General features: G+C 45.7%; 1 protein-coding gene across 1 annotated transcript; it reads right to left on the reverse strand.

Moving 5' to 3' along the window:
• Positions 1-3,038: 3,038 nt before the first annotated feature.
• LOC144683988 (protein EOLA1) lies at positions 3,039-20,070 on the reverse strand. Its single transcript, XM_078547647.1, has 3 exons — positions 19,914-20,070; positions 10,038-10,356; positions 3,039-4,243 (listed from the first exon to the last, which is right to left on the reverse strand). The coding sequence occupies exons 2-3, from the start codon at positions 10,288-10,290 to the stop codon at positions 4,035-4,037; spliced, it is 462 nt and encodes a 153-aa protein (XP_078403773.1). The 5' UTR covers positions 10,291-10,356; positions 19,914-20,070; the 3' UTR covers positions 3,039-4,034.
• Positions 20,071-24,433: the final 4,363 nt, after the last annotated feature.

The raw sequence follows: 24,433 nt of genomic DNA on the forward strand, positions 1-24,433 counted from the left end.
GCCTTAAATAAGGCACAGAGGAGATTTGGTAGATGGTATCAGGGATGCAGGAGTTCAGTCACGTGGAGAAACTATGGTTGTTCTCCATAGAGCAGAGAGGCTAAAGTATAATTTGATAGAGGTATTCAAAATCGTGAAGGGATTTGATAAGAGTAAATAAGGAGAAACTGTTTTCAGTGACAGAAGGGTGGTTAACCAGAGGATACAGATTTAAGATAATTGGCAAAAGAACCAGAGGTGATGTGAGGGAAACATTTATACACCATGAGTTTTGATTATCTGCAGTGCCCTGCCTGTAAGGGTGGTGGAAGTAAATTCAGTTGTAATTTTCAAAAGTGAACTGGATATCTACTTGAAGTGGAAAAATGCGCAGGGCTATGGGCAAAGAGCAGGGGAGTGGGACCAATTGAATAGCTCTTTCAAAGAGTCAGCACAGATACGAGAGGCTGAATGGCCTCTTTCTGGGCTATATCATTCTATGATTGGCAAAAATTAATTCTCCTCCTTGGAATATGTTCCACATATCCTGTAATCACTAACCTTGTCCAAGTCTTCCATTTTTTTTAATTCTTTCATGGGATGTGGGCGTCACTGGCAAGTCCAGAATTTGTTGCCCATCCTTAGTCTCCCTTGAACTGAGTAGCTTGCTAGGCCATTTCAGAGGGCAGTTAAGAGTCAACCACATTGCTGTGGGTTTGGGGTCACATGTAGGCCAGATCAGGTAAGGGTGGCAGATTTCCTTCCCTGAAGGACATTGGTGAACCAAATGGGGTTTTATGACAATCGGCAATGGTTTCATGGTCACCATTACTGAAGCTAGCTTTCAATTCCAGATTTATTAATTGAATTTAAGTTCCACCAGCTGCTGTGGTGGGATTTGAACGCATGTTCCCAGAACATTAGCCTTGGCCTCTGGATCACTAGTCCAGTGACATTATCACTCCTCTCTCAGGGCAACCAAAACTGAATGCGCTAGCCTAGAATTTGTAATTGATCTGAACAATGCCAGCGCAACATGGACTGATTTGTAATCCTCTGTCTTCCTGATGTGTGTTAAACTTGATTTAACTTACAGTTAATTACTTCATATTGATGGGATGCTTCCAGAGTTTGATCGATGATTACTTCCAATCCTTTACAGTCTCAGACTGCGGCACTTGATATAGCCCTTTGGTCAGATTGTACCCGATCCTAGAACATAAGAAATAGGAACAGGAGTAGGCCATTCGGCCCCTCGAGCCTGCTCCACCATTCAATAATCATGGCTGATCTGATTGTGTTTCAATTTCCACATTCCCATCTAACCCCGATAACCTTTGATTCCCTTGGCTAACAAGAATCTATCTATCTCTGCCTTAAAAATATTCAATAACCCTGCCTCCAACACCTTCTGAGGCAGAGTGCGCCAATGTCGCACAACCCTCAGAGAAAAAATTTCTCCTCATCTCTGTCCTAAAAGGGTGACCCCTAATTTTAAAACAGTGCCCCCTAGTCTGGACTCACCCACAAGAGGAAATTTTCTTTCCAGTCCACCTTGTGAACCATTCAGGATCTTGTATACTTCAATCTAATCACCTCACTCTTCTAAACTCCAGTGGAAACAAACCCAGTCTGTTCAACTTTTCCTCATAAGACAGCCCACTCATTCCAGGTATCAATCTAGTAAACCTCCTTTGAACCGCCTCCAATGCATTTACACCCTTCCTTAAATAAGGAGACCAAAACTACACACAGTATTTGAGGTGCAGTCTCACCAACGCCCTGTATAACTGAAGCAGAACATCCTTACTTTTATGTTCAATCCCTCTTGTAATAAAGGATAGCATTCCATTAGCCTTCTTAATTACTTGCTGTACCTGCATACTAACCTTTTGTGACTCATCTACTAGAACACCTAGATTCCTTTGCACCTCAGAATTATGCAGCCGTTCTCCACTTAAGTAATACTCTGCTTTTTTGTTCTTCCTGCCAAAGTGAACAACTTCATAATTTCCCACATTAAACTCCATTTGCCAGATCCTTGCCCACTCACTCAACCTATCTATATCCATCTGCAACCTCCTCATGTCCTCTTCACAACATACTTTCCTACCTATCTTTGTGTCATCTGCAAATTTATCTACCATGTCCTCACTCCCCTCATTTAAGTCATTGATGTAAATCGTAAAAAGTTGAGGCCTCAGCACAGACCCCTGGGGGACTCCAGTCATCGCATCCTGCCAACCTGAAAAAGACCCATTTAAGCATACTCTCTGCATTCTGCCAGCCAGCCAATCTTCTATCCATGCTAATATGTTACCCTCTAAACCATGCGCTTTTATTTTCTGTAATAACCTTTGATGTGGCACCTTATCAAATACCTTCTGGAAACCCAAGTACAGGCTCCCCTTTATCTACTGCGCATGTTACTCCTTGAAAAAACTCCAATAAATTATTTAAACATGATTTTCCTTTCACAAAACTGTGTTGACTCTTCCCGATTGCCTGGAGCTCTTTTAAGTGCCCAGCTATAAGCTCCTTAATGATCGATTCTAACAACTTCCTTACCACAGATGTCAAACTAACTGGCCTATAATTTCCTGTTTTCTGCCTCCCTCCTTTCTTAAATAGAAGGGTTATATTTGCTACTTTCCAGCCTGATGGAACCCTTTCCAGAATCTAGCGAATTTTGGAAAATTAACACCAGCACACTGACTACCTCATTAGCCACCTCTTTTAACACCTTAGGAAGTAGTCCATCGAGACCTGGAGATGTGCTAGCTCCATCAATTTGCTCAGTCCCGTTTCCCTAGCGATTTCAATTTCACCAAGTTCCTCTCTTCCTTTCACCTCTTGATTTGCAGCTATTACTGGAATGTTTTTTGTATCCTCTATAGTGAACACAGAAGCAAAATATTTGTTTATTTCTTCTGCCATTTCCTTAGTATCTACTATTAACTCCCCACTGGCACTCTCTAGATGACCAACACTCACTCTACTTACTCTATTCCTTTTCAAATACCTGCAGAATCCTACTAGCATAATTCAGATTCATGGAATGCAATTGTTGTTTGCCTTTAATTTCAAACTTCAGCAACTTAACAGGTGCCCCATTCGAGAACCAGGATACAGTCTTTGCTAGGGTGGCATCTGTCGCCAGTGGATCCCAAAAGAAACCTCTTGATTTCACTGTTTATAGTTTGTTATTTTTGGGAAAGAAAGAAAAAAAATTGGTTGACCGCTTCTTTCTTTAATGCTCTCTCCCCCTTTGAGGAATATGGGCTTTGCTTAATTCCATATTCCCAACAGCCCACCACAAAAGGGCTTCAGTATTATCCAACTGCTTACGTTTCAAACTGTAGCTAATGTTTGGATGAGCCTTAACATCAACATGAAGTGTCTATCAGCTCACTGACTGTTTTTCATGCTTACCGGGCATCATCTAATGCCCTAATCTCACCATTTAGTTAACTTAGGTTATCTTTCAAAAGGAACTTGGTTGTGCCTCTTGTGCCTTCTCTTTAAGAAAGGGAGTGGAGAGGGGGATGGATTTAGCTCAGTCTGTAATCCCACACTCTATGGAGTCGATGCTGATGTCAAGTTATTTGACCGTTTACCGGGAGAAAAGGAGGCCATTTATGGCTCATCTCCTTGTGAATTTGTCTCCAGTATGGGTGACCCTTGTCACAATAAAACCCACCTGCCATCTCTCAGACATTGATCAATAATCTTGTACAACAAGTAACTGTTGTAAAAAATTACCGCATATAAAATACAACAAATTATATATAAATTTGTGACAAATACAACAACACAGCTTTTTTTGGGGGGGGTGGGAAAGATCTTGTGTTCCACAATTTATTTTTTTCCCCACATACCTAAAAGCAGCAATACACAAAGAAAAACAACATTACAAAAAAAATACTAGGGAATTAAAAGTAATATTTTCCAGGTATCTCAGTCGGCAGGCAGTTACTTTTTCCAGTTTCTCATCACAATAGTTCGGCACACTCTTGCCATCTATCAGACGGTTTTAAGTTTGCTGCCTGTGGCCATCAGGGAATCAGTTCGTCAGGAATATCCACCATCCAGACATCCTTGTGTCCTCTGGCTGGGATTGGCTCAAGCAGCCATCGTGGATTGGACAAAGTGGTGAGATATTTGTGTTCCAGCCCTTGTAGGACGGCCTGTATCTCCAAATTCCTCAGCTCCTCAGGACCCGAGTCACTCGGGCACTGCCAGGTGTCTCCAACGTCGACTAAGCCTATAGTGCACACAGAGAGGAATTTTATTTTGGGGCAATGGTGAAGACAGTTTGATGTGTTCATCATTTTACTGAATATAACCGTTTACAATGAGGGTCTGCTGGGGAGGAGGTATCGTTATCAAGAAAGGCCTATTTTCCTAAGCTGTCACAATCTTTATATCAGCATTAAATGTCAAGGTTTATAAGATGCAATCTCCACATAGAAACTTAGATATTCTCAAAGGAAATGTCTGCCCAACATGGCTTGCTGCATTGTTCCAGTGAAGCCCAACGCAAACTGGAGGAACAGCACCTCACCTTCCGACTAGGCACTTTACAGCCTTCCGGGCTGAATATTGAATTCAACAACTTTAGATCTTAAACTCCCCCTCCCCCCATCCCCACCCCGTTTCTTCCCCCTCCCTTTTTTTTCAATAATTTATATAGATTCTTCTTTTCCCACCTATTTCCATTATTTTTAAATCTACAACTAATACTTTGTTAGTCTTTCCACCCCACCCCCACTAGAGCTGTACCTTGAGTGTCCTGCCATCCATTCTTAATTAGCACTTTTCTTAGATAATATCACCACCTTCAACACCTCTTTGATCCTTTTGTCTGTGACATCTTTTGATTATCTGCTCCTATCACTGCTTGCTTATCCCTACAACCACCCCACCCTCAACTTCTCTCTCCCCCCGCCCCCCCACCTTAGACCAGCTTATATTTCACCTCTCTCCTAACTATACTTCAGTTCTGCCGAAGGGTCATGAGGACTTGAAACGTCAACTGTTTTCTTCTCCACCGATGCTGCCAGACCTGCTGAGTTTTTCCAGGTAATTCTGTTTTTGTATCTGATTTAGTTGCCCTGACCTTACTTGCCTTATTCAGCTCAAACTGTGCTCCCAGCAGAGAAGGTTTACCCCACCTCTACACTAAAGACAAGAGCCATAGGGTATGGTTGTGCTCTCCTCCCTTATACTTTCCTGCTTCCCTTTCACGTACTGTTGAAACTTCACTGATGACACAGCAAAAGCTGACAATTCACAGTTCAGGGAGGCCACTCTTGAGTTCTGTTGCAGTGCAGTTGCTGCATTGGGTGACAGAGCCAACACTGTCTACTCTACATCACAGCAAAGGATGCTGAAATGGCAGTAGGTTTTGCAGCAGTAAACACACCAGCAGACAAATCTACTTTATTTTTTTTAACAATAATCATCAATGTAAACAACCTGATGATTTGTGCTATTGAGTCAATTTACAATGACACTCAAAACTGTTAAATACACCAGATTATGGCACTAAGTCACATGATCCAGGATATTCTCAACAACTCACAATTATACAGAGCCTTTTGAAAAATCTCCCAAGGCACTTCACATAAGTGTATTCAAATAACAATTGCCAGAAAGGCAAAGGAGAAGATAATAGCAGCAGTAACCTAAAGCTTTGGAGATGGATAGGCAGAGAGGGGTTAGGGAGGCAATTCCTGAGTTTAGGTCCTAGATAACCGAAACCATGGCTACTAATGGTGGGGCAAAGTAATGGAGATGGTGCAGAAAAGGCCAGTGTCAGAACAATGGCGAGTCTGGGGAGGGTTGAAGGTAGTTACAGAGGCAGGGAGAGGCAAAACAATTAAGGGACTTAAATGTGAGGATGGGAATTTTTAAATTGAAGGCTTAGGGGACTGAGGCCCACAAAGCACAGTGAGCACAACAGAGGTGAGAAGCTGGGACTTGACATGGGGTAGGGTACATGTGGCAGAACCTTGGGAAGTGAGCTGAAGTTTACAAAGAGCAGAGGATAGGAAGTCGATGAGGAGAGTATTGGATCTGGAGATGACACATGTGTGGATAAGGTCACATGTTCAATCCCCAGAATGCTGTTAGACCTCAGCTGAGATAGGAAAGGTGTGGCCTCAGCATCCGAGCCAGGAGGGATTGTCACTTTGATGAGATACAGGCAACAGATGGCTGCTAGTAAGTGCAGAACAGAGCTGCAGCAGAACATCTCACTTGCAGAAACGAGAATAGGAAGAAAATAATAGAAGGTGACCCTTATCTATCCTTGGGAATCTTTCTTATTACTAAGAATACTATATTATCTTTATCATTATTTTGCTGTGTGCAAATTAGCTGCTGTTTCTTACACTGCAACACTTTTTTTTTATTCCTTCATGGATTGTGGGTGTCGCTGGATAGGCCAACATTTATTGCCCATTCCTAATTGCCTTTGAGAAGGTGGTGGTGAGCTGCTTTCTTGAACTACTGCAGTCCATGTGGTGTAGGTACACCCACAGCGCTGTTAGGGAGGGAGTTCCAGAATTTTGACCCAGCGACAGTAAAGGAATGGCAATATTTTTCCAAGTCAGGATGGTGAGTGGCTTGGAGGGGAAATACCAGGTGGTGGTGTTCTCATTTATCTGCTGCCCTTGTCCTTCTAGATGGTAGTGGTTGTGGGTTTGGAAGGTGCTGTCAAAGGAGCCTTGGTGAATTCCTGCAGTGCATCTTGTAGATGGTACACACTGCTGCTACTGTATGTCAGTGGTGGAGGGAGTGAATGTTTGTGGATGTGGTGCCAATCAAGTGGGCTGCTTTGTCCTGGATGGTGTTGAGCTTCTTGAGTGTTGCTGGAGCTGTACTCATCCAGGCAAGTGGGGAGTATTCCATCACACTCCTGACTTGTGCCTTGTAGATGGTGGACAGGCTTTGGGGAGTCAGGAGGTGAGTTACTCGCCACAGAATTACGAGCCTCTGACCTGCTCTGCTAGCCAAGTATTTAAATGGCTAGTCCAGTTCAATTTCTGGTCAATGGTAACCCCAGTAATGTTGATAATGGGGGATTCAGCAATGGTAATGCCATTGAATGTCAAGGGGCGATGGTTAGATTCTCTCTTGTTGGAGATGGTCATTACTTGGCACTTATGTGGCATGAATGTAACTTGCCACTTGTCAGCCCAAGTCTGAATATTGTCCAAGTCTTGCTGCATTTGGACATGGACTGCTTCAGTATTTGAGAAGCCGTGGATGGTGCTGAACATTGTGCAATCATCAGCGAACATCCCCACTTCTGACTTTGTGTTGGAAGAAGGTCATTGATAAAGTAGCTGAAGATAGCTGGGCTGAGGACACTACCCTGAGGAACTCCTGCAGTGATGTCCTGGAGCTGAGATGACTGACCTCCAACAACCACAACCATCTTCCTTTGTGCTAGGTATGACTCCAACCAGTGAAGAGTTTTCCCCCCGACTCCCATTGACTCCAGTTTTGCTTGGGCTCCTTGATGCCACACCCGGTCAAATGTGGCCTTGATATCAATGGTAGTCACTCTCACCTCACCTCTGGAGTTCAGCTCTTTTGTCCAAGTTTGAACCAAGGCTGTAATGATGTCAGAAGCTGAGTGGCCCTGGCGGAACCCAAACTGAGCGTTAGTGAGCAGATTATTGTTAAGCAAGTGCTGCTTGATAGCACTGTTGATGACCTCTTCCATCACTGTACTGATGATTGAGAGTAGATTGATGGCTGAGTTGGTTGTCTCCTTTTTGTGTTCAGGACGTACCTGGGCAATTATGTACATTGCCGGGTAGATGCCGGTGTTGTAACTGTACTGGAACAGCTTGGCTAGGGGTGCAGCAAGTTCTGGAGCACGAGTCTTCAGTGCTATTGCTGGAATATTGTCAGGGTCCATAGCCTTTGCAGTATCCAGTGCCTTCAGCCATTTCTTGATATCACGTGGAGTGAATTGAATTGGCTGAAGACTGGCATCTATGATGCTGGGAACCTCTGGAGGAGGCCGAGATGGCTGAAGATTGTTGCAAATGCTTTTGCACTAATGTGCTGGGCTCCCCCATTATTGAGGATGAGGATATTTGTGGAGCCTCCTCCTCCAGTGAGTTGTTTAATTGTCCACCACCATTCACGACTAGATGCAGCAGGATTGCAGAGCTTAGATCTGATCCATTGATTGTGGGATGATTTAGCCCTGTCTATTGCTTGCTGCTTATGTTGTTTGGCACCCAAGTTGTCCTTTGGTGTAGCTTCACCATTTGGTGTAGCTACCTCATTTTTAGGTAGCCTGTTGCTGCTCCTGGCATGCCCTCCTGCACTCTTCATTGAACCAGTGTTGATCCCCTGGCTTGATGGTAATGGTAGAGTGGGGGATATGCCGGGCCATGAGGTTATAGATTGTGTTCGAGTACAATTCTGCTGCTGCTGATGGCCCACAGCGTCTCATGGATGCCCAGTCTTGACTTGCTAGATCTGTTTGAAATCAATTCCATTTAGCACGGTGGTAACGCCACACAACATGATGGAGGGTATCCTCAATGTGAAGCCGGGACTTTGTCTCCACAAGGATTGTGCGGTGGTCACTCCTACTGATACTGTCATGGGCAGATGAGGTCAAGTATGTTTTTCCCTCTTGTCGGTTCCCTCACCACCTGCTGACAACCCAGTCTAGCAGCGATGTCCTTTAGCTCTCGGCCAGCTCGGTCAGTAGTGGTGATACCGAGCCGCACTTGGTGATGAACATTGAAGTCCCCCACCCAGAGTACATTCTGTGCTCTTGCCACCCTCAGTGCTTCCTCCAAGTGGTGTTCAACATGGAGGAGCATTGATTCATCAGCTGAGGAGAGGGAGGTACATGGTAATCAGCAGGAGGTTTCCTTGCCCATGTTTGACCTGATGCCATGAGACTTAATGGGGTCTGGAGTTGATGTTGAGGACTCCCAGGACAACTCCCTCCCGACCATATACCACTGTGCCGCCACCTTTGCTGGGCCTGTCCTGCCAGTGGGACAGGACATACCCAGGGATGGTGATGGTAGTGTTTGGAACATAGTCATAAGCAGGGAATCATACCTTACACATTATGTCAGGCTGTTGCTTGACTAGTCTGTGAGACAACTCACCCAATTTTGGCACAAGATGTTAGCAAGGAGGACTTTTCAGGGTTGACAGGGCTGAGTTTACCATTGTTGTTTCCAGTCCCTAGGTCGATGCCGGGTGGTCCGTCCAATTCAATTCTTTATTGACTGTCTAGCGGTTTGATATAACTGAGTAGCTTGCTAGGCCATTTCAGAGGGTATTTAAGAGTCAGCCACATTGCTGTGGATCTGGAGTCACATGTAGGCCAGACCAGGGAAGGAAGGCAAATTTCCTTCCCTCAGGTCATTAGTGAATCAGATGGGTTTTTACGATAATCGACAATGGTTTCATGGTTGTCATTAGACTTATAATTCCAGATGTTTATTATTGAATTCCAATTGCACCATCTGCCATGGTGGGATTCGAACCTGGGTCCCCAGAGCATTACCCTGGGTCTCTGGATTACTAGTCCAGTGACAATGCCACTGCCTCCCCTACTTCAAAAATACTTTATTGTTGGTTATCTGAGATTGTGAAAGGCGCAATGTAAATGCAAGTCTTTCTTTGTCTCTTAAGCTCATGTCAAATTGTATGTTTGCGATAGGCAATATATAAGTAATTGACAAAAAGATAGGCGTTAGCACATGGAAAAATATCAGTGAACAATTGGAAAAGGTTTTGTAGCACTAATGTTATTTAATTTATGACAAGTCAAACTAGCATTTCTTGATTTAGGTGCAAGAAAGCCAATGTATTATCCAACTTGTTGAGTGGTGTACTCTTTGTGAGAAGAATATTTCTTCAACTCCTTCTCCCACCTCAGCTGTGAACGCGAGAGGGCGGGTGTATTAGATGAGAAGTTGGGTGCTGGGGCCTGCTGCAGACTCCATTTACACAACTGAGCCAAATTTTAAGAGGGAGCAGAATTATGGAATTCCTCATCTTACCTACAATTGCTCCTCTGCCAAACTTCTCCCCTTCGTCCAGTAGGCTCTGTATTTGGGACTGGCTCATTCCCAACATGTGAGTGAGGACATCCCTCCATCCCATGTCCTCCCAATCCTTGTGTGCTATGTGAATGGCCAGGGTGCAATCCTGCAAGTCAGCCAGCAGAGGTCGCCAGCGGGTCTCCACTGTCTTCACACCGTTCATTACCAGGCCTGCGTATGGCTGGCGGAACGACAGGCAGCCAACTCTCATTGGACGATTTGTTAACCCCTTCGAAAGTAAAGGGCCAACTACAATAAACCTATTTCAGATCCGAATCTGCAAGGAAAAGATAAACAAATATCAGTCTCGGCCGCAAGTGCTGTTGACCCAAAATTTTTAATTTAAAAAAATTAAACCTAATCTGTTAGTTTTTCAGATTTGGGATGTAAATTCCTATTTCACAAATTGACAACATAGATTTATTTTGCACTCTAAATAGCAGTTAGTGGAGACTGGGTTTAAGACCCAATTTATATTACACTTCCAATTTTAAGCAGAGGTCAGCTCTCTGTCCCAGTTTCCATTTCTCCTTTCAGTGCATTCCCTGCCCCTAACTCATTAAAACCATTCATTGAGTGGCTCACAGTCTGACTGATCCACAATAGATGAAACAAACTCAAGACAGAGTATGGACTGTAATACATCTTTCAAGTTGTCCTGAAAATAATGTACCCAGTTACATAGAAACATATAAAATAGCAGTAGGTCATTCGGCCCTTCGAGCCTGCTCCACCATTCAATATGATCATGGCTGATCCTCTATCTCAACACCATTCTCCCGCTCTCTCCCCATACCCCTTGACACCTTTAGACTCCAAAAATCTATCTATTTCCTTCTTAAATATATTCAGTGACTTGGCCTCCATGGTAGAGAATTCCACAGGTTCACCATCCTCTGAGTGAAGAGGTTTCTCCTCATCTCAGTCCTAAATAGCCTACCCCATATCCTGAGACTGTGACCTCTTGTTCTAGACTCCCCCCCCGTCTCCAGCCACAGGAAACATCATCCCTGCATCCAGTCGGCCCAATCCTGTCAGAATTTTATACATTTCAATGACATCCCCTCTCATTCTTCTAAACTCCAGTGAATATAGGCCTAGTCGGCCCAATTTCCCCTCATACGACAATCCTGCCATCCCAGGAATCAGTCTGGTGAACATCCGCTGCACCCCCCATCCTCCAAATTCTTAAAACTGGTTTTCAAAACCAATTGTTTGCTAGCTAGACTCTGCCACCAATGAGATTCGCAACCGTCCATAAATTGCATTTCACTCATAGCCATTCTACAGCTATTCACCTGGAAAATTCCATCACAGTTAGTAGGAAGAATGAGAGACAATCAATGCTAAATAGTACAATTTTAAAGGGGGTGTTAGAACAGAGAGGCCCAGGGTGCTTATGCATAAATCTTTGTAGGTGGTAGGAGAGGAATGAAGGGGCTACCTTATAAAGACAGGTTGAGCAAATTGGGCCTATACTCATTGGAGTTTAGAAGAATGAGAAGTGATCTTATTGAAACATAAGATTCTGAGGGGGCTTGACAGGGTACATGCTGGGAGGATGTTTCTCCACATGGGGGAATCTAGAACAAGGGGCCACGGTTTCAAAATAAAGGGCCTCCCATTTAAGGTGAGGATGAGGAGGAATTTTCTCCCTCAGAGGGTCATTAATCTTTGGAATTCTCTTCCCCAGAGTGCTGGAGGCTGTGTCATTGAATATATTCAAGGCTGAGTTAGACAGATTTTTGACTGACAAGTGAGTCAAGGTTTGTGGGTGACAGACAAGAAAGTGGCATTTAGGCCATAATCAGATCAGCCATGATCCTATTGAATGGCAGAACAGGCTTGATGGGCTGAGTGGCCTACTCCTGCTCCTATATGTTCTCATGATCATAGGACAGGTTAACAGAGCAGTTAATAAAGAATGAGTCCAGGGATGAGGGATTACAATGAAGTGGATAGACTGGAAAAGCTGGGATTGTTCTTAGAGCAGAGAAGGCGAAGGGGAGATTTGATACACATATTTAAAGTCATGGAGGGTTTAGAGTGAATAAAGAGAAACTATTTCCAATGGCTGAAGGGTCGATACCAAGAGGGCACAGAGTTAAAATAACTGGCCAAAGAACCAGAGGCGACATGAAGAAATTGTTTTTCTCTTTTACACAAGTAGTTAGGGTTTGAAATGCACTGCCTGATTGATCCAGATTCAATCGTAACTCTCAAAGGGAATTGGATAACAACTTGAAGGAGAAAAGTATTGCAGGGATATAGGGAAAGAGCAAGGAAATGGAACTAACTGGATCTCTCTTTGAAAAGAGCCAGCACAGCCTCAATGGGCCAAATGACCACCATCTGTGCTGCTGCAATTCAATCTGATGATTCCATAATTTGTTCTTGATTATCTAGACTGGTACATCTTCCACTCTGGATTAATCTAATCCCATTTCCCTGCTCTTGCCTCATACCTCTTAAGGTTTTTCTTAAAAAATATTTATCCAGTTTCCATTTGGATATCACAACTGATTCACATCCCATTTTCCAATAATCGTTTTGTAGCAAAATAGAACTTTCTACCCTGTTTGTAATTCCAGCGCTAATCCTAAATGGATGCTGCCTTGTTACCAGCTCACCAACCAGACAAAACCCTCTTTTATTATTTGCCCTCCCAAACCTTTCCAGAATTTCCAAAGCTTCTATTAGCTAGATCTCCCATAGCTTTTTCAAATCTCATTATAATCAAATCCCAGCAGTATTATCCAAGTACACTGCATCATTTCCATGGGTCTAGTTTCTGTTCTGTAACAAGGTGCCTAAAATTGCCCACAATATTCCTCTCAGCAGCAGAATAATCAGTGTCGCTTACAGATTCACCACCCCCTCTTTGTTTATGTGTAAATCCCAGGATGTCATTTTACTGTTTTAGTCTGAAACATTTTTATACTTGCACCCTTTCTGTTAAAGATCTTTGTATTGGTTCCTCAAATCTTTTGGCTATTTAACTTTTAAAAGCCTACTTATGTTCTGTGTCCTTCCCTTCCCATCAAAACGTACTCATCATAATCTATTTCGAGCTACACTTAGCACCTATCTGCTCCTTCCACTAACCTGCCTTTATCCTCCTGCAGTCTCTCACATCTTCATCCTCACAACTTGGCAGAGCTAAAACCCCCACCCCATCCCGCTCCTGTGATGTGGTATAGTCAGCAAATTGAGAAATTATTCCCTCTCTGGCTTCCATCCAAATCATTATGCACAAGGGTCTAGGGATGATCCTAGTGGGAGAAAACTGCACACGAGGCGGATTTAAAGGGACGAGGGATACAGAAAGGTCTGTTCCAACTGGGGAGGCAACGAAGACATCTCAATCCAACCGTAGCAAGCTCACCAAGGCTCAAAGGGGAACGGCAACGTGTAGTGACAGGGAAACGTGAAGGGAAATGAAGTGCGAGGTTCAGGCAGAGTCTGTCCACAGTGCCAGAGCAGCCCTGACGTCTGACCTGTCTGATAGTGATTGAAATCGAGATGATAGTGCATGAGGCACACGGAGAAAGGTTACCATGAGGAAGCCTATGGCACCATTTCATAAGCCAGCATTACAGCAACAACACCTTGCACATACGTAGCATCTTTAACAGAGGAAAACATTCCAAGGCACTTTACAAGAGCGTTAACAAAGAAAAATTAATGCCAAGCCACAGAGAGGTATTAGAACAGATGGTCAGAGGTAGGTCCGAAGAAGTGTCTCAAAGGAGGAAGGAGAGAGAGAGGTGGAGAGGTTTATGGAGGAAATTCTAGAGCTTAGGGTCTTGGTTAGCTGCAGACACAGTCACCAATGCTAGAGTGATTAAAATAAGGGATGCACAAGAGGCCAAAAAAATGGAGGATTGCAGAGAGGGGAAGATGTGGTGTAGTGATAACAGGCGGAATTCACCCAGCCCACCCGCGGTGGGAGAATCCGGCTGGAGGCATAAAAAATCAGAAACCCACCATGGTAAAAAACAGGTCGCAATTCTCCCGACAGTGGGTTTATGGTGGGTGGGTTATCCCGCTGTCTAGTGGCCCGAACGCCATTTGCATTCATTAGCATGTCATGAACGCTCATTAAAACAGCTGCTCGTCGGAATCTTGCCTCCCCTTCCAACTTTCCGTCACACCAGCGGAAAATTGTGTTGGCATCAAACCGGTTTGGAAAGGGGTGACCTGCACATGTCGGATCTCAGTTCACTGGTAACTTCAAGGTGAGTGGAACATATCTGCCATAGCGCCGCACCGGTCTTGTTGCGATGAACGCTGCTCTGCTGGGGCTGTAGGGCGGGCCTGCTCCCTCTTTTTGCTTTCATTGTCCCGGGGAACACCACTGTGCTGTGGTACTCATGCAGGCCTCCACTTTCAGAGACTAGCACTTCAACCGGGGGTGGGCTGTGAGGCGACGGGTTGGGTTGACAAAACATGAGGGCGTTAACGGGGAGGGAAGGCTATGGAATGGCAGTCGGGGGAAGGGCGAGCATGAGGGGGACCTTTCTGGGGTCGCCCTCTAACCTCTTGTTGCCGCCGGAGTGAGCAGAAGTCTGCTTAGAAAGAAAGGAGGAAGACCTCCTTACGATGAGAGCCACTTAAAGCCAATGGCTTCATTCGCACTGTTATAGTGCTACTCAGAACTCAGTAGCTTCTCATCACAGTCGCTGCATCTCAAGAGTAATAGGAATGTAGAATTTGGGAATGCAGGCAATAGTGAGGGAGATGCAGCTGTATCATATACGGCATTCCATCAATGAAGGCCTGTCATGTGTTTACCAGATGTGACACTCCTAATGGGCCAAACCACATCCACTCATTGATCATTAATATGCCACATCGGAGATTGGAGCACAGAGCTAGGTTGGGTCAATCATCTCACTTAAACTTTAGCAACCAACACAGGGCTCAAGATGTTACATATCTGTGATGCCATCTTGGTCACCTCGATGTGTGTGCTTGTGTCTTGAGGGACAAGGCGGCATCAGCCACCTTGCAAGTAGGGCAGGAAAAACTATGTCTCTTGAATCATTAATGTCTTCAATGTTTCCTTTCAGAGAGAAGGCAAAAGCAGATATGGATCCAGGGCTCAATGCTGCCGTTGTCAGGGTCCTAATGCAATGGAGGAGGTGAAGGAGGGAGAGGCGATTCTGCACACAGGTCCAGCCTGAGGGACATGGTCAAACAGAGCCACAGCATGAACAGGAGGGTCAGGAGGAGAGACCCAGACAATGGGGGTGACTCACCAGACCTAGGGTTTATTGTCCAAGAGTCTCCTATTTACAAATGAGTGAGAGGCAATGCTGTGTACATCTGTGCTTATCCCGAGATCTGGTACATCACATTCTTAATGAAGATCTGATGCCATGTGGAGTTGGAGGGTATCCCCTGTCAGTGGCTTTGAAGGTGACCGCTGCACTCAATTTCTTGGCCTCTGGTTCTTTCCAAGGATCAACAGGCGATCTGTGCGGCATCTCTCAGTCCACAACATAATGATGCATCAAGGAGGTCACAGATGTCCTTTGCAGGAAGACCTGTTATGTCAGGTTTGCTCTGGATGAAAATAGCCAGGCTGGCAGATTCACCAGCTTTGCCAGCTCAGGCTTCCCAAGAGTGCAGGGTGCAATAGACTGCACCCATTTGGCTGTACGGGCTCCATGACAGCAGCCCCTAATGTTTATAAACCACAAGGGTTATCATTCCATCAATGTACAACTGGTGTGTGATCACCGGAAGCTCATACTGCACGTTTGTGCCTGGTACCTGGGAGTTGCCATGACTCCTACACCCCGAGTCACTCCCAGGTGCCTGAGGTTTTCACGGGCCCATTACATCTGCAGGGGTGGCTGCTTGGGGATAAGGGGAACCCACTGAAACACTGGCTGATGACACCGGTGCTTTGTCCTCAGAGTCATTCCGAGGAGAGGTACATCGCTGCTCACAGATCCACGCGCTCCCTTATAGAAGTGCTTCGGATGCTTGGACCGTTCAGTTGACTCACTCCCGACAGGGTTTCCCCACATCATCACAGTGTGTTGCGCCATTCACAATCTGGCTATACAAAGAGGTGACTCCCTGCCAGAGGATGACTTGAAGGAGGATGAAGATCCAGAGGCCCATGAGCCTCAGGAGGATGCTGAGGGTCAGCATGAGTGCGATCACGCCTTGGAGGAAGGAAGACGTGGGAGACGTGGCTGTGATACGTTAGTTGCTGACAGGTTCCAGGGAGAGTAAAGCCAAGTGAGGGAGTATAGCCACATCTCTCCTAGCCCTCAATGCCAATTTGTTTCAACTCAGGGAATGTCCACCCACTTGCAGCGAGAATGAGTTCTGCATTCACACTTGCCTCATGAATTGCCAGGCCATGATCTTTGCTTTGGTCAGGGGGGCCCCTGTGAGTGAGCTCACTTTGGGAACTGAGAGCCCACTTGGGAACAAGATCGATGTGAGAGAAGCTTTCGCCGCCATCTAATGATGCCAACGCTGCTGCCACTGAGATGTGGACATGCCTAGGAATCTCCTCCTCCCGTGCATGTCTTTTCTTCTGCCACTACCACTGAGGAGACACAAAAGCTGCTATATGATCAATGCTGATGAGCTGCCCTCACTCAATGGTGTTCCGAGGAAGAAGGGTTGGAAACGCGTATATCACAAACTTCCAATAAAGATTTAAACACATCTACCTGACATCACACAAGGTGTGCAGATACGAACTCAACTGAGGTTGAGATCACAGGAATGTGAATCTCACAGTGGGACACTATCACTGAGTGGGAGGAGAGCTAAACCTCGAAATAAGAGGATGCCAAAGTACAAAATCACAACGCCTTCAGTTGACAGGAACATTCAGATAACCATCAAATGTATTAACAAAAGTGTAATTTATTTACATGTATAGCACACTCGTGACCCAAAAGTGACATCAATCTTTCTTAACTTTCCTAACTCTAGCACCACACCTGGGTGCAACCCTGACATCCGCAGCAGAGGTGGAGGCAGCCTGCTGACTGCTGCATTCGGCGTTCTGATGTCTGTGCTGACCTTGGTGGATGTCTTCTGGTGGCTCGAGGCCAGGAAGGCCCCCGCCTGATAAGGGTCACCTGCTCAGGGGCAGAAGCACCCCCGGCAGCCTGAGAAGCTGGAGTGGATGGGGTCACAGGCAGAAGGGGCTGTGAGCAGCTGCACACCCTTGGGAGTGTCCTGAGAGGAGGCCCCCAGGTTGTTCAGTTGACGCTTATCCTCCCGGTGGGTGACCGAGGGCCCCGCCCTGACTCCTGCAGGAGATGGTGCACCTGGAGGGAGGTCAAGGTGCCTCGTCGCCATGTCACCTACATCTTGATGGTGCCCACCAGGCTGTGTGGCTGAGTGCAAATCCGGCAAGACCTGCTGGGCCAAGGTCTCCATGGTGGTCGCCAGTCTTCCCTTGGTGACCTCGAGGTGCTCGCATGTCGGAGCCAAGACATCAGGCAGAACGTGGACGGACTCCCCCACTGTTCACCCTTGTCTGCTGAGTGACTGCCGAATCTCTGCCTGATGTTCCACCACTTGTCGTTGCATCTCCAGCATAGATTGGGTGGCCGCTTAGGCTCATCACCTGACTCGGACCGAGCTGGTGGCTGGTCTCCAGCTGCCCTCCGAGTGCTGGAGACCTGGGCTGTCCCTGCCTCCGACTGGTGCAGGTGTGTGTCAGTGAGGGGTTCCCCAGAAAGTGAGCCTGAGCCCAAACCACAGCTGTGCTCCACTGACGGGTGTGTGGAGCTGATGGAGGGTGCGTGTGAGCGCTGTGATGGTTCTTCCAGAGCTTCGTCCTTGGATGAGGTCTGGGGGCTGGACTGGCCTGGGGGCCTCAATGTGCTTGTGCCTAGAAAATAGAAAAGAGAGTTTCAGTTAATGAGCATGATCTAGATAAGACTCACTGCGAACATCAGGATTTGATGAAGTGATGGAGCTGTGATCCGTGTTAGATTGCTGGGAGAGGCCGATCTCCCCTTCCTCACAGGAGCGATCCCTGCCCTCCCCAGCCAGCTCAGCTGCAGCCTCCTCACACTCACTGAGGGTGAGGATGTCGGAGCCCCTCCCCAGGTCTGCACGTTCTCACACCTGTTGTGTGCCAGCTTGGCCTTAATGGAGAAGAAATAAGGACATGATTAGAAGGGGTGGAGCAGAGCTTGGGTGAGATGCATGTCCCCTGTGTGTGTGTGTGATGAACCTTCCCCAGAGGGGCCAGGGGATGGAGTGTGAGCAACGCGACAGATGGTGATGATGTGAATGTCTTGGTGGGAGAACGAGTATTGATATGCGTCCCCCGCTAATGGTTGCATGAAACCCCTGAAGAGAGCAGCCGTTTGAGTGCATGATGAGACTTTGATATTGGAGGGTGTTGAAAGATGACTTACCCTGGCAGAGCAGAATGGATCATTTACCCTCTTCCTGCACTGGGTGGCACTTTGGGCACGGGTGCCAGCCGCGCTGACCTGCTCCGCTACGGTGCCCCAGGCACCGAGAGGTGAGGCTGCTGTGCTTCCTGCAGCCACCTGTGGGGTAGAGCACGTGCCATTGCTCCTGCACCCCTCTGGCTAGGGCCTGGTGGGTGAAGCAGGGCGTAGACTTTGTGCTGAGGCTCTCGGCCTTTCTCCTGCGGGCTGCAGACATCTCTGGTGGGCTGTAGAGACTGAGGTCGTGCGTTGGACTTACATTTAAATATGGCGCCCGGACATTCGAACCCATCAGCTGACGCTGGGCGGACGAATCAGCTCCTGACCCACCAGGTGATTCGGAGCGAAACGCGCCTCAGAATAACTAATGAGGCTCCAAGCGCAGAATGGGGCACGAGTTGCCACCATTACGGACGTTAGGCAGGGGGATGTCATAACCACCTGCCACGCACTTACTTTCACTTTGGGAGGATGCCACCCAACATCACTGAACTAGTAATCCAGAGGCCCAGGCTAAGGCCCTGGGGACCTGGGATTGAATCCCACTTGGTAGCTGCACGGGATTTAAATACGATTAATAAATCTGTAATGTAAAGCAGGATTGGTGACCATGAAGCTACCATCAATTGTTCTAAAAAGCCTTGTGGTTCACTGATGCCCCTTTAGGGAAGGAAATCTGCCGTCCTTACCTGGTCTGGCCTACGTGTGACTCCAGACCCACAGCATTGCGGTTGACTCTTAACTGCCCTCTGAAGTGGCCTAGCAAGCCCTTTCAGTTCAAGGGCAATTAGGGATGGGCAACAAATGCTGGCCTTGCCAACGACACCCACATCCTGTGAAATAATAAAAAGAAACAAAAAAAATCTCAGAGGGCTGTGGGGCTGGAGGACATTAGAGAGATGGGGGCGGAGTGATGGTGACACAAGCCTGGGAATTTAAAACTCAAAGCAGTGGCAGATTGCAAGCCGACGTAGGTCAGTGAGCACAGAGTGACTGGTAAAGGGGACTCAGTGTGATGAGGATACAGGCAGCAGAAGGTTAGCTGAGCTCAGGTTTACAAAGGATAGACCAGCTGGGACTGCATCAAAATGGTCAAGCTGAGAGGTAACAAAAACATCTACTCCGTAAGGTGGAACACACTTGCAGCATAAACGGAAATGCTTATAACCTGGTTAAAAATTGCATATTTATAATGCAATATTAAAAATGTTTAAAATTATTGTAGTTCAGTAGAATTTTCCTGGACACGAGGGAGGTGAGGTGGTCAGATCCAATTCCTGGTCAATGCACATAACTAATGCCACAAGCAGGTTATCTACAACGGGATTATTTACAACAGATTATTTAGCAAGAAAGAAAAATCTTTAGTGAACACCAGGCCGACCTTTCTCATGGAAGACAGGGGCTGCAGAAGAATCCTCTGTGTACTGGCCACATTGGGTAATAGAGCAGAATCACAGGTTAAAGTCTGACCCTACATTGAAAATTAAAACAGGGTCTATTTGCTCTCACACACACGTACACTCGCCCTCTCTCCTGACTGCAGCCTCGAAACTTAAACAGGAAGTGCCAGCCCAAACCAATTCATTACGCTAACATCAATCGTTTAATACACACAGGCCTAACCAATCAATGACAGCTCTTCATGGGCCATTATCAGTGAAAAATACATGATAATTTGGAGTGGCAAAAGGCCATTTAGCCCTCAGCTCTCCCCTTTTCCCACAAACACAACCCGCATAATATGATACAAATAAAAACAAAATACTGCGGATGCTGGAAATCTGAAATAAAAACAGAAAGTGCTGGAAAAGTTCAGCAGGGCGGCAGCATCCTGTGGCGAGAGAAATAGAGTTAACGTTTTGAGTCAGATATGACTCTTCAGAGCTTTCTCTACAATGTGTTCTTTGATTTAGGTCTAGTGAACCTTAAACAGTGAGTAAAATGTTAAAGGAATGGACAGCAATATCTGAGGTGATACCCCGAGAAAGTTAAACAATTTAAAAAAAAGATTTGTTCTTGGAATATGAGTATCACCGGTAATGCCAGCATCTATCCTTGAGAAGGTTGTGGTGTCCAGTTTATATTTTGACCTTGCAATAATCTGAACTGCATACTGTTGTTGTGAACTGAATTCAGGGCCAGCCAGTCTGTTACTCAATGTGACATCCGAAAGGTTTCTAAAGTGCAAATTGGATGATTGTGGCTTGAACTTTAAAGCATTTCTGCCAAAAACCCAGTGATTGATTTGATTGACTGTTAGTGATCTTACTTGGTATAAGATGGAATGAGTTTATGAACATTGTACGGTACTGTCAGTTAACACTTTTGAATATGCAGCTTGACTTGTACACAAATACGACACTCATTCTATTCTTGCTAGAGTTCTACATTCAAAGAAATAAGTTGTTTTTGTATATCCCCTTTCAATACCTCAGAATGTCCCAAGGCCAGCAAAGGATTTTTGAAATGCAGCCACTTTTGTCAGGAAGCACAGCAGCCTTTCTTGCACAGCAAGATCCCATAAACACTAATGAGTTCAATGACCTGATAATCTTTGCTTTTAATGACTGCAATGACTTGACGGACCGGGCAGGTTTCAATAAGAAACAGATCAATTTTATTACAGAGAGCTTTTCAGATGCTACATGCTCAAGCAGGATCCTTGTCAGGAAGCCCCACCCCCCGGACTACCCGCGTTTAGGGCTCATTGGTCGGAGCCCCCAAGAACATCACATGACCTCTGATAGACAGCAGGAGAGACTATACCTTCAGTTACTACATTTCCTCCCCCTTTAGTTTTTTACAGTTTCTATTTACAGAGAACATTTGAATACCCAACAACATATACATATATACAACTTCAGGTGATTAAAGATTAAGTCTTTGAGGTGCTTTCGTCGTTCAGTTAGAGCAGCGTAGCTCTACCACTTGAGGTTCTTCCACAGGATTGATATAATCAGGAACTGCAGCACAAGATACATCATAAGAAAGTGGCAGCTCAGATCTATACAACTCTACAGAGACATCGGGCATGTCCATTCTAGGTTGATCTGTCACCTCAGGGATTAATGGTTCGATGTTAATCACAGGCAGAATAGTTGATTGTTGGAACGTCATCTATCACGAATATGGTCCACATGTTTTCGAACAATTCTGTGTTCCACTTTCACCTGGAAGGATAAGGGACCAGTCTCTGAGACAATGGCTCCAGGAACCTGACAATGTCCACTTCCGAAATCCCGCATGAATACTGTGTCTCCTCCAGTGACTGTGGGAGCTTTTCTATGAATATCGTGATTCAATTCTTGATTACTCTGATTCCTCTCTACCTTCCCCCCTATGTTAGGAAACACCAGACTTAACCTTGTACGTAGACAACATTTCATCGACAATTCAGATGGTGTTGAACCTGTAGTCGAATGAGGCACTATATGGTAACTGAGAAGAAAGTGGGAAAGTTGAGTTTCTAGAGTACCTCCTGATAACCTCTTCATTCCAGGTTTGAAAGTTTGCACAGCTCTCTCAGCTAAACCTTTTGATGAGGGATGGTATGGGGCTGTTTTAATATAAAAACAGAATTACCTGGAAAAACTCAGCAAGTCTGGCAGCATCGGCGGAGAAGAAATCAGTTAACGTTTCGAGCCTTCATGGCCCTTCGGCAGAACTGGAGCATAGTTAGAAGAAGGGAGAAATATAAATTGGTTTAAGGTGGGTGGGGGGGGGTGGGGGTGGTGGGGGGTGGGGGGCCAGGGGAGAGACACATTGAGGGTGTGGTGTGGTGATTGTGGAGATGAGCAGATAATAATATGTCTGATTCCATTTAAATTCATGAGTCTCTGAAACTCTGTACTGATAAAGGCTGTACTGTTATCAGAAGTGATGGTTTCCGGTAGGCCATGTATACTAAAACAATGACGCAGCTTCTTGATAGTTGTGCTTGCTGTTGGTGATCTGACTTTGTATACATCTATCCATTTAGAATGTGCATCTACGATCAACAAAAACACGGTACCTAAGAATGGTCCTACATAATCGATATGTAGTCTAACCCAAGGTCAACCAAGCTACTCCCATGGATGCAGGGGAGCTGAAACAGGCAACTTCTGTTGTTGCTGACAATGGAGACAGTGCTTGACCACGCTTTCAATGTCACTGTCAATGCCTGGTCACCAGACATAGTCTCATGCAAGCATCTTCACCTTCGAAATGCCTGGATGTGCACTGTGAAGCTCTGCCAAGAGTAGTTCTCTCCCTTGTGAAGGGACGACAACTCTTGATCCCCACAACAAAATTCCATCTTGACAACTTAACTCTGTTTCTTGGGCATGGAAGGGTCTCATCTCTTCAGATACAGGTGCATTTGACCATCCCTGCAAAACAAGGTGTCTGACTTTCGACAAAATTGGATCTCTGTTCGTCCAATTGCTAATTTGCTTCGCACACACAAGTGAAGAATCCAAGAAATTCAGTAATAGTACAACTTCTTGTGGCGCTGGAGCATGTACAATGCTATCCGGCAACGGGAGATGACTGAGTGCGTCTGCATTTGCAATATGTAGGTCAGGACAATACAGAAAGTATACTCATGAATAGATAATATCAAAGCCCAGTGTTGTTTTCTTGCTGATGCTATTGGCGGTGAATAAACCCATTAATGGTTTATAGTATGTTTGCGGCATCCAATGCTCTTCATTCTAGCTTCTTGAGCTCCAGTGTCGGGTTAACCTTTTCTAATCTGATTTCTGTCTTTGTCTGTTTCCCACCCCACATGAAGAACAGCGACATGTTGTGTATGTTGCAAAGCCTGTGAGTCTCTCACAGCACTTTCCATGGCGAATGATATTTCCAGGGCGCGCTTCAAATCGATGTTGACCTCAGCAAGTAAACGTGGCTGGATGGTGTCGTCCTGAACTCCACAAACCAATCGGTCCCGCAGCATATCGTTTAGTGTGTCCCTGAAGTCGCAATGTTCTATTAACCGCTTCAGCCTTGTTACATAGGTTGCGATGGACTCTCCCGGCACCCTAACTCTGGAATTAAACTTAAACCTCTGCATTATTATGGATGCCTTCAGCTGGAAATGCGTTTTCACGAGGTCTACTAATTCATTAAAGGACTTAGAATTGGACGCGTTTGGGGCAGTGAGGCTGCGGATGCGATTATATGTCTTGCTACCACATACACTCAAAAGGATGGCTTTCTGCTTTTCCTCCGGGGTAATTTCATTCGCTATGAAATAAAAACCAAGGCGCTCTACACACTAGCTCCAGTCTTCCATAGACCTGTCGTAAGGATCGATTCTCTGAAGAGCGGCATGACTGGTGAGCAGTCTCCTTTTTGTTTAAGATTCGATGTACTCACATTAACAAGGCAACGTGCAGCGTTGGAGATATTTTACCCTCGTCGCCAAATGTAATGACTTGATGGGGCGGACAGGTTTCAACAAGATGCAGATAAACTTTATTACGGAGAGATTTTCAGATGCTACACGCTTGATCAGGACCCCAGTCAGGAAGCCCCATCCCCCGGATTATCCCTGCTTAGGACTCATTGGTCGGAACCTCCAAGAACATCACGTGACCCGATAGACAGCTAGAGAGGCTATACTTTCAGTTACTACAATGACACTGATTAAGGGTTCAGTGTTAGCCAGGACACCAGGAGGGCTCTCTTGCTCTGGTTTGAATAGTGCCAAGGCGTTTGTACGCACAGAATAAAGGGCGAATAAAGCTTTGATTTAATGGCCTGTATTTTGCTGTGTCAGTGATGGTGAAACTGTTTGCGTTCACTGTTATTACTCCACTGAAACTGACAGCAACTTTGGGAGTCCGCACGGGCAGATGATGTGGAAACCCAGAAGCTGTTGTTGGTGATGCAGCGCTATTCCAAAGGTTGCACTCA

The sequence above is a fragment of the Cetorhinus maximus genome, chromosome 8, assembly GCF_964194155.1.
Source record: "Cetorhinus maximus chromosome 8, sCetMax3.hap1.1, whole genome shotgun sequence".
In the NCBI taxonomy this organism is placed as follows: domain Eukaryota; kingdom Metazoa; phylum Chordata; class Chondrichthyes; order Lamniformes; family Cetorhinidae; genus Cetorhinus; species Cetorhinus maximus.

Coding starts and splice junctions, on each gene's coding strand:
- LOC144683988 (XM_078547647.1), bottom strand. CDS start 10,290: ATGAGAGTTGGCTGCCTGTCGTTCCGCCAGCCATACGCAGGCCTGGTA. Junction 4,244..10,037: donor TGGCAGAGGAGCAATTGTAG/GTAAGATGAGGA, acceptor TGTGCACTATAG/GCTTAGTCGACGTTGGAGAC.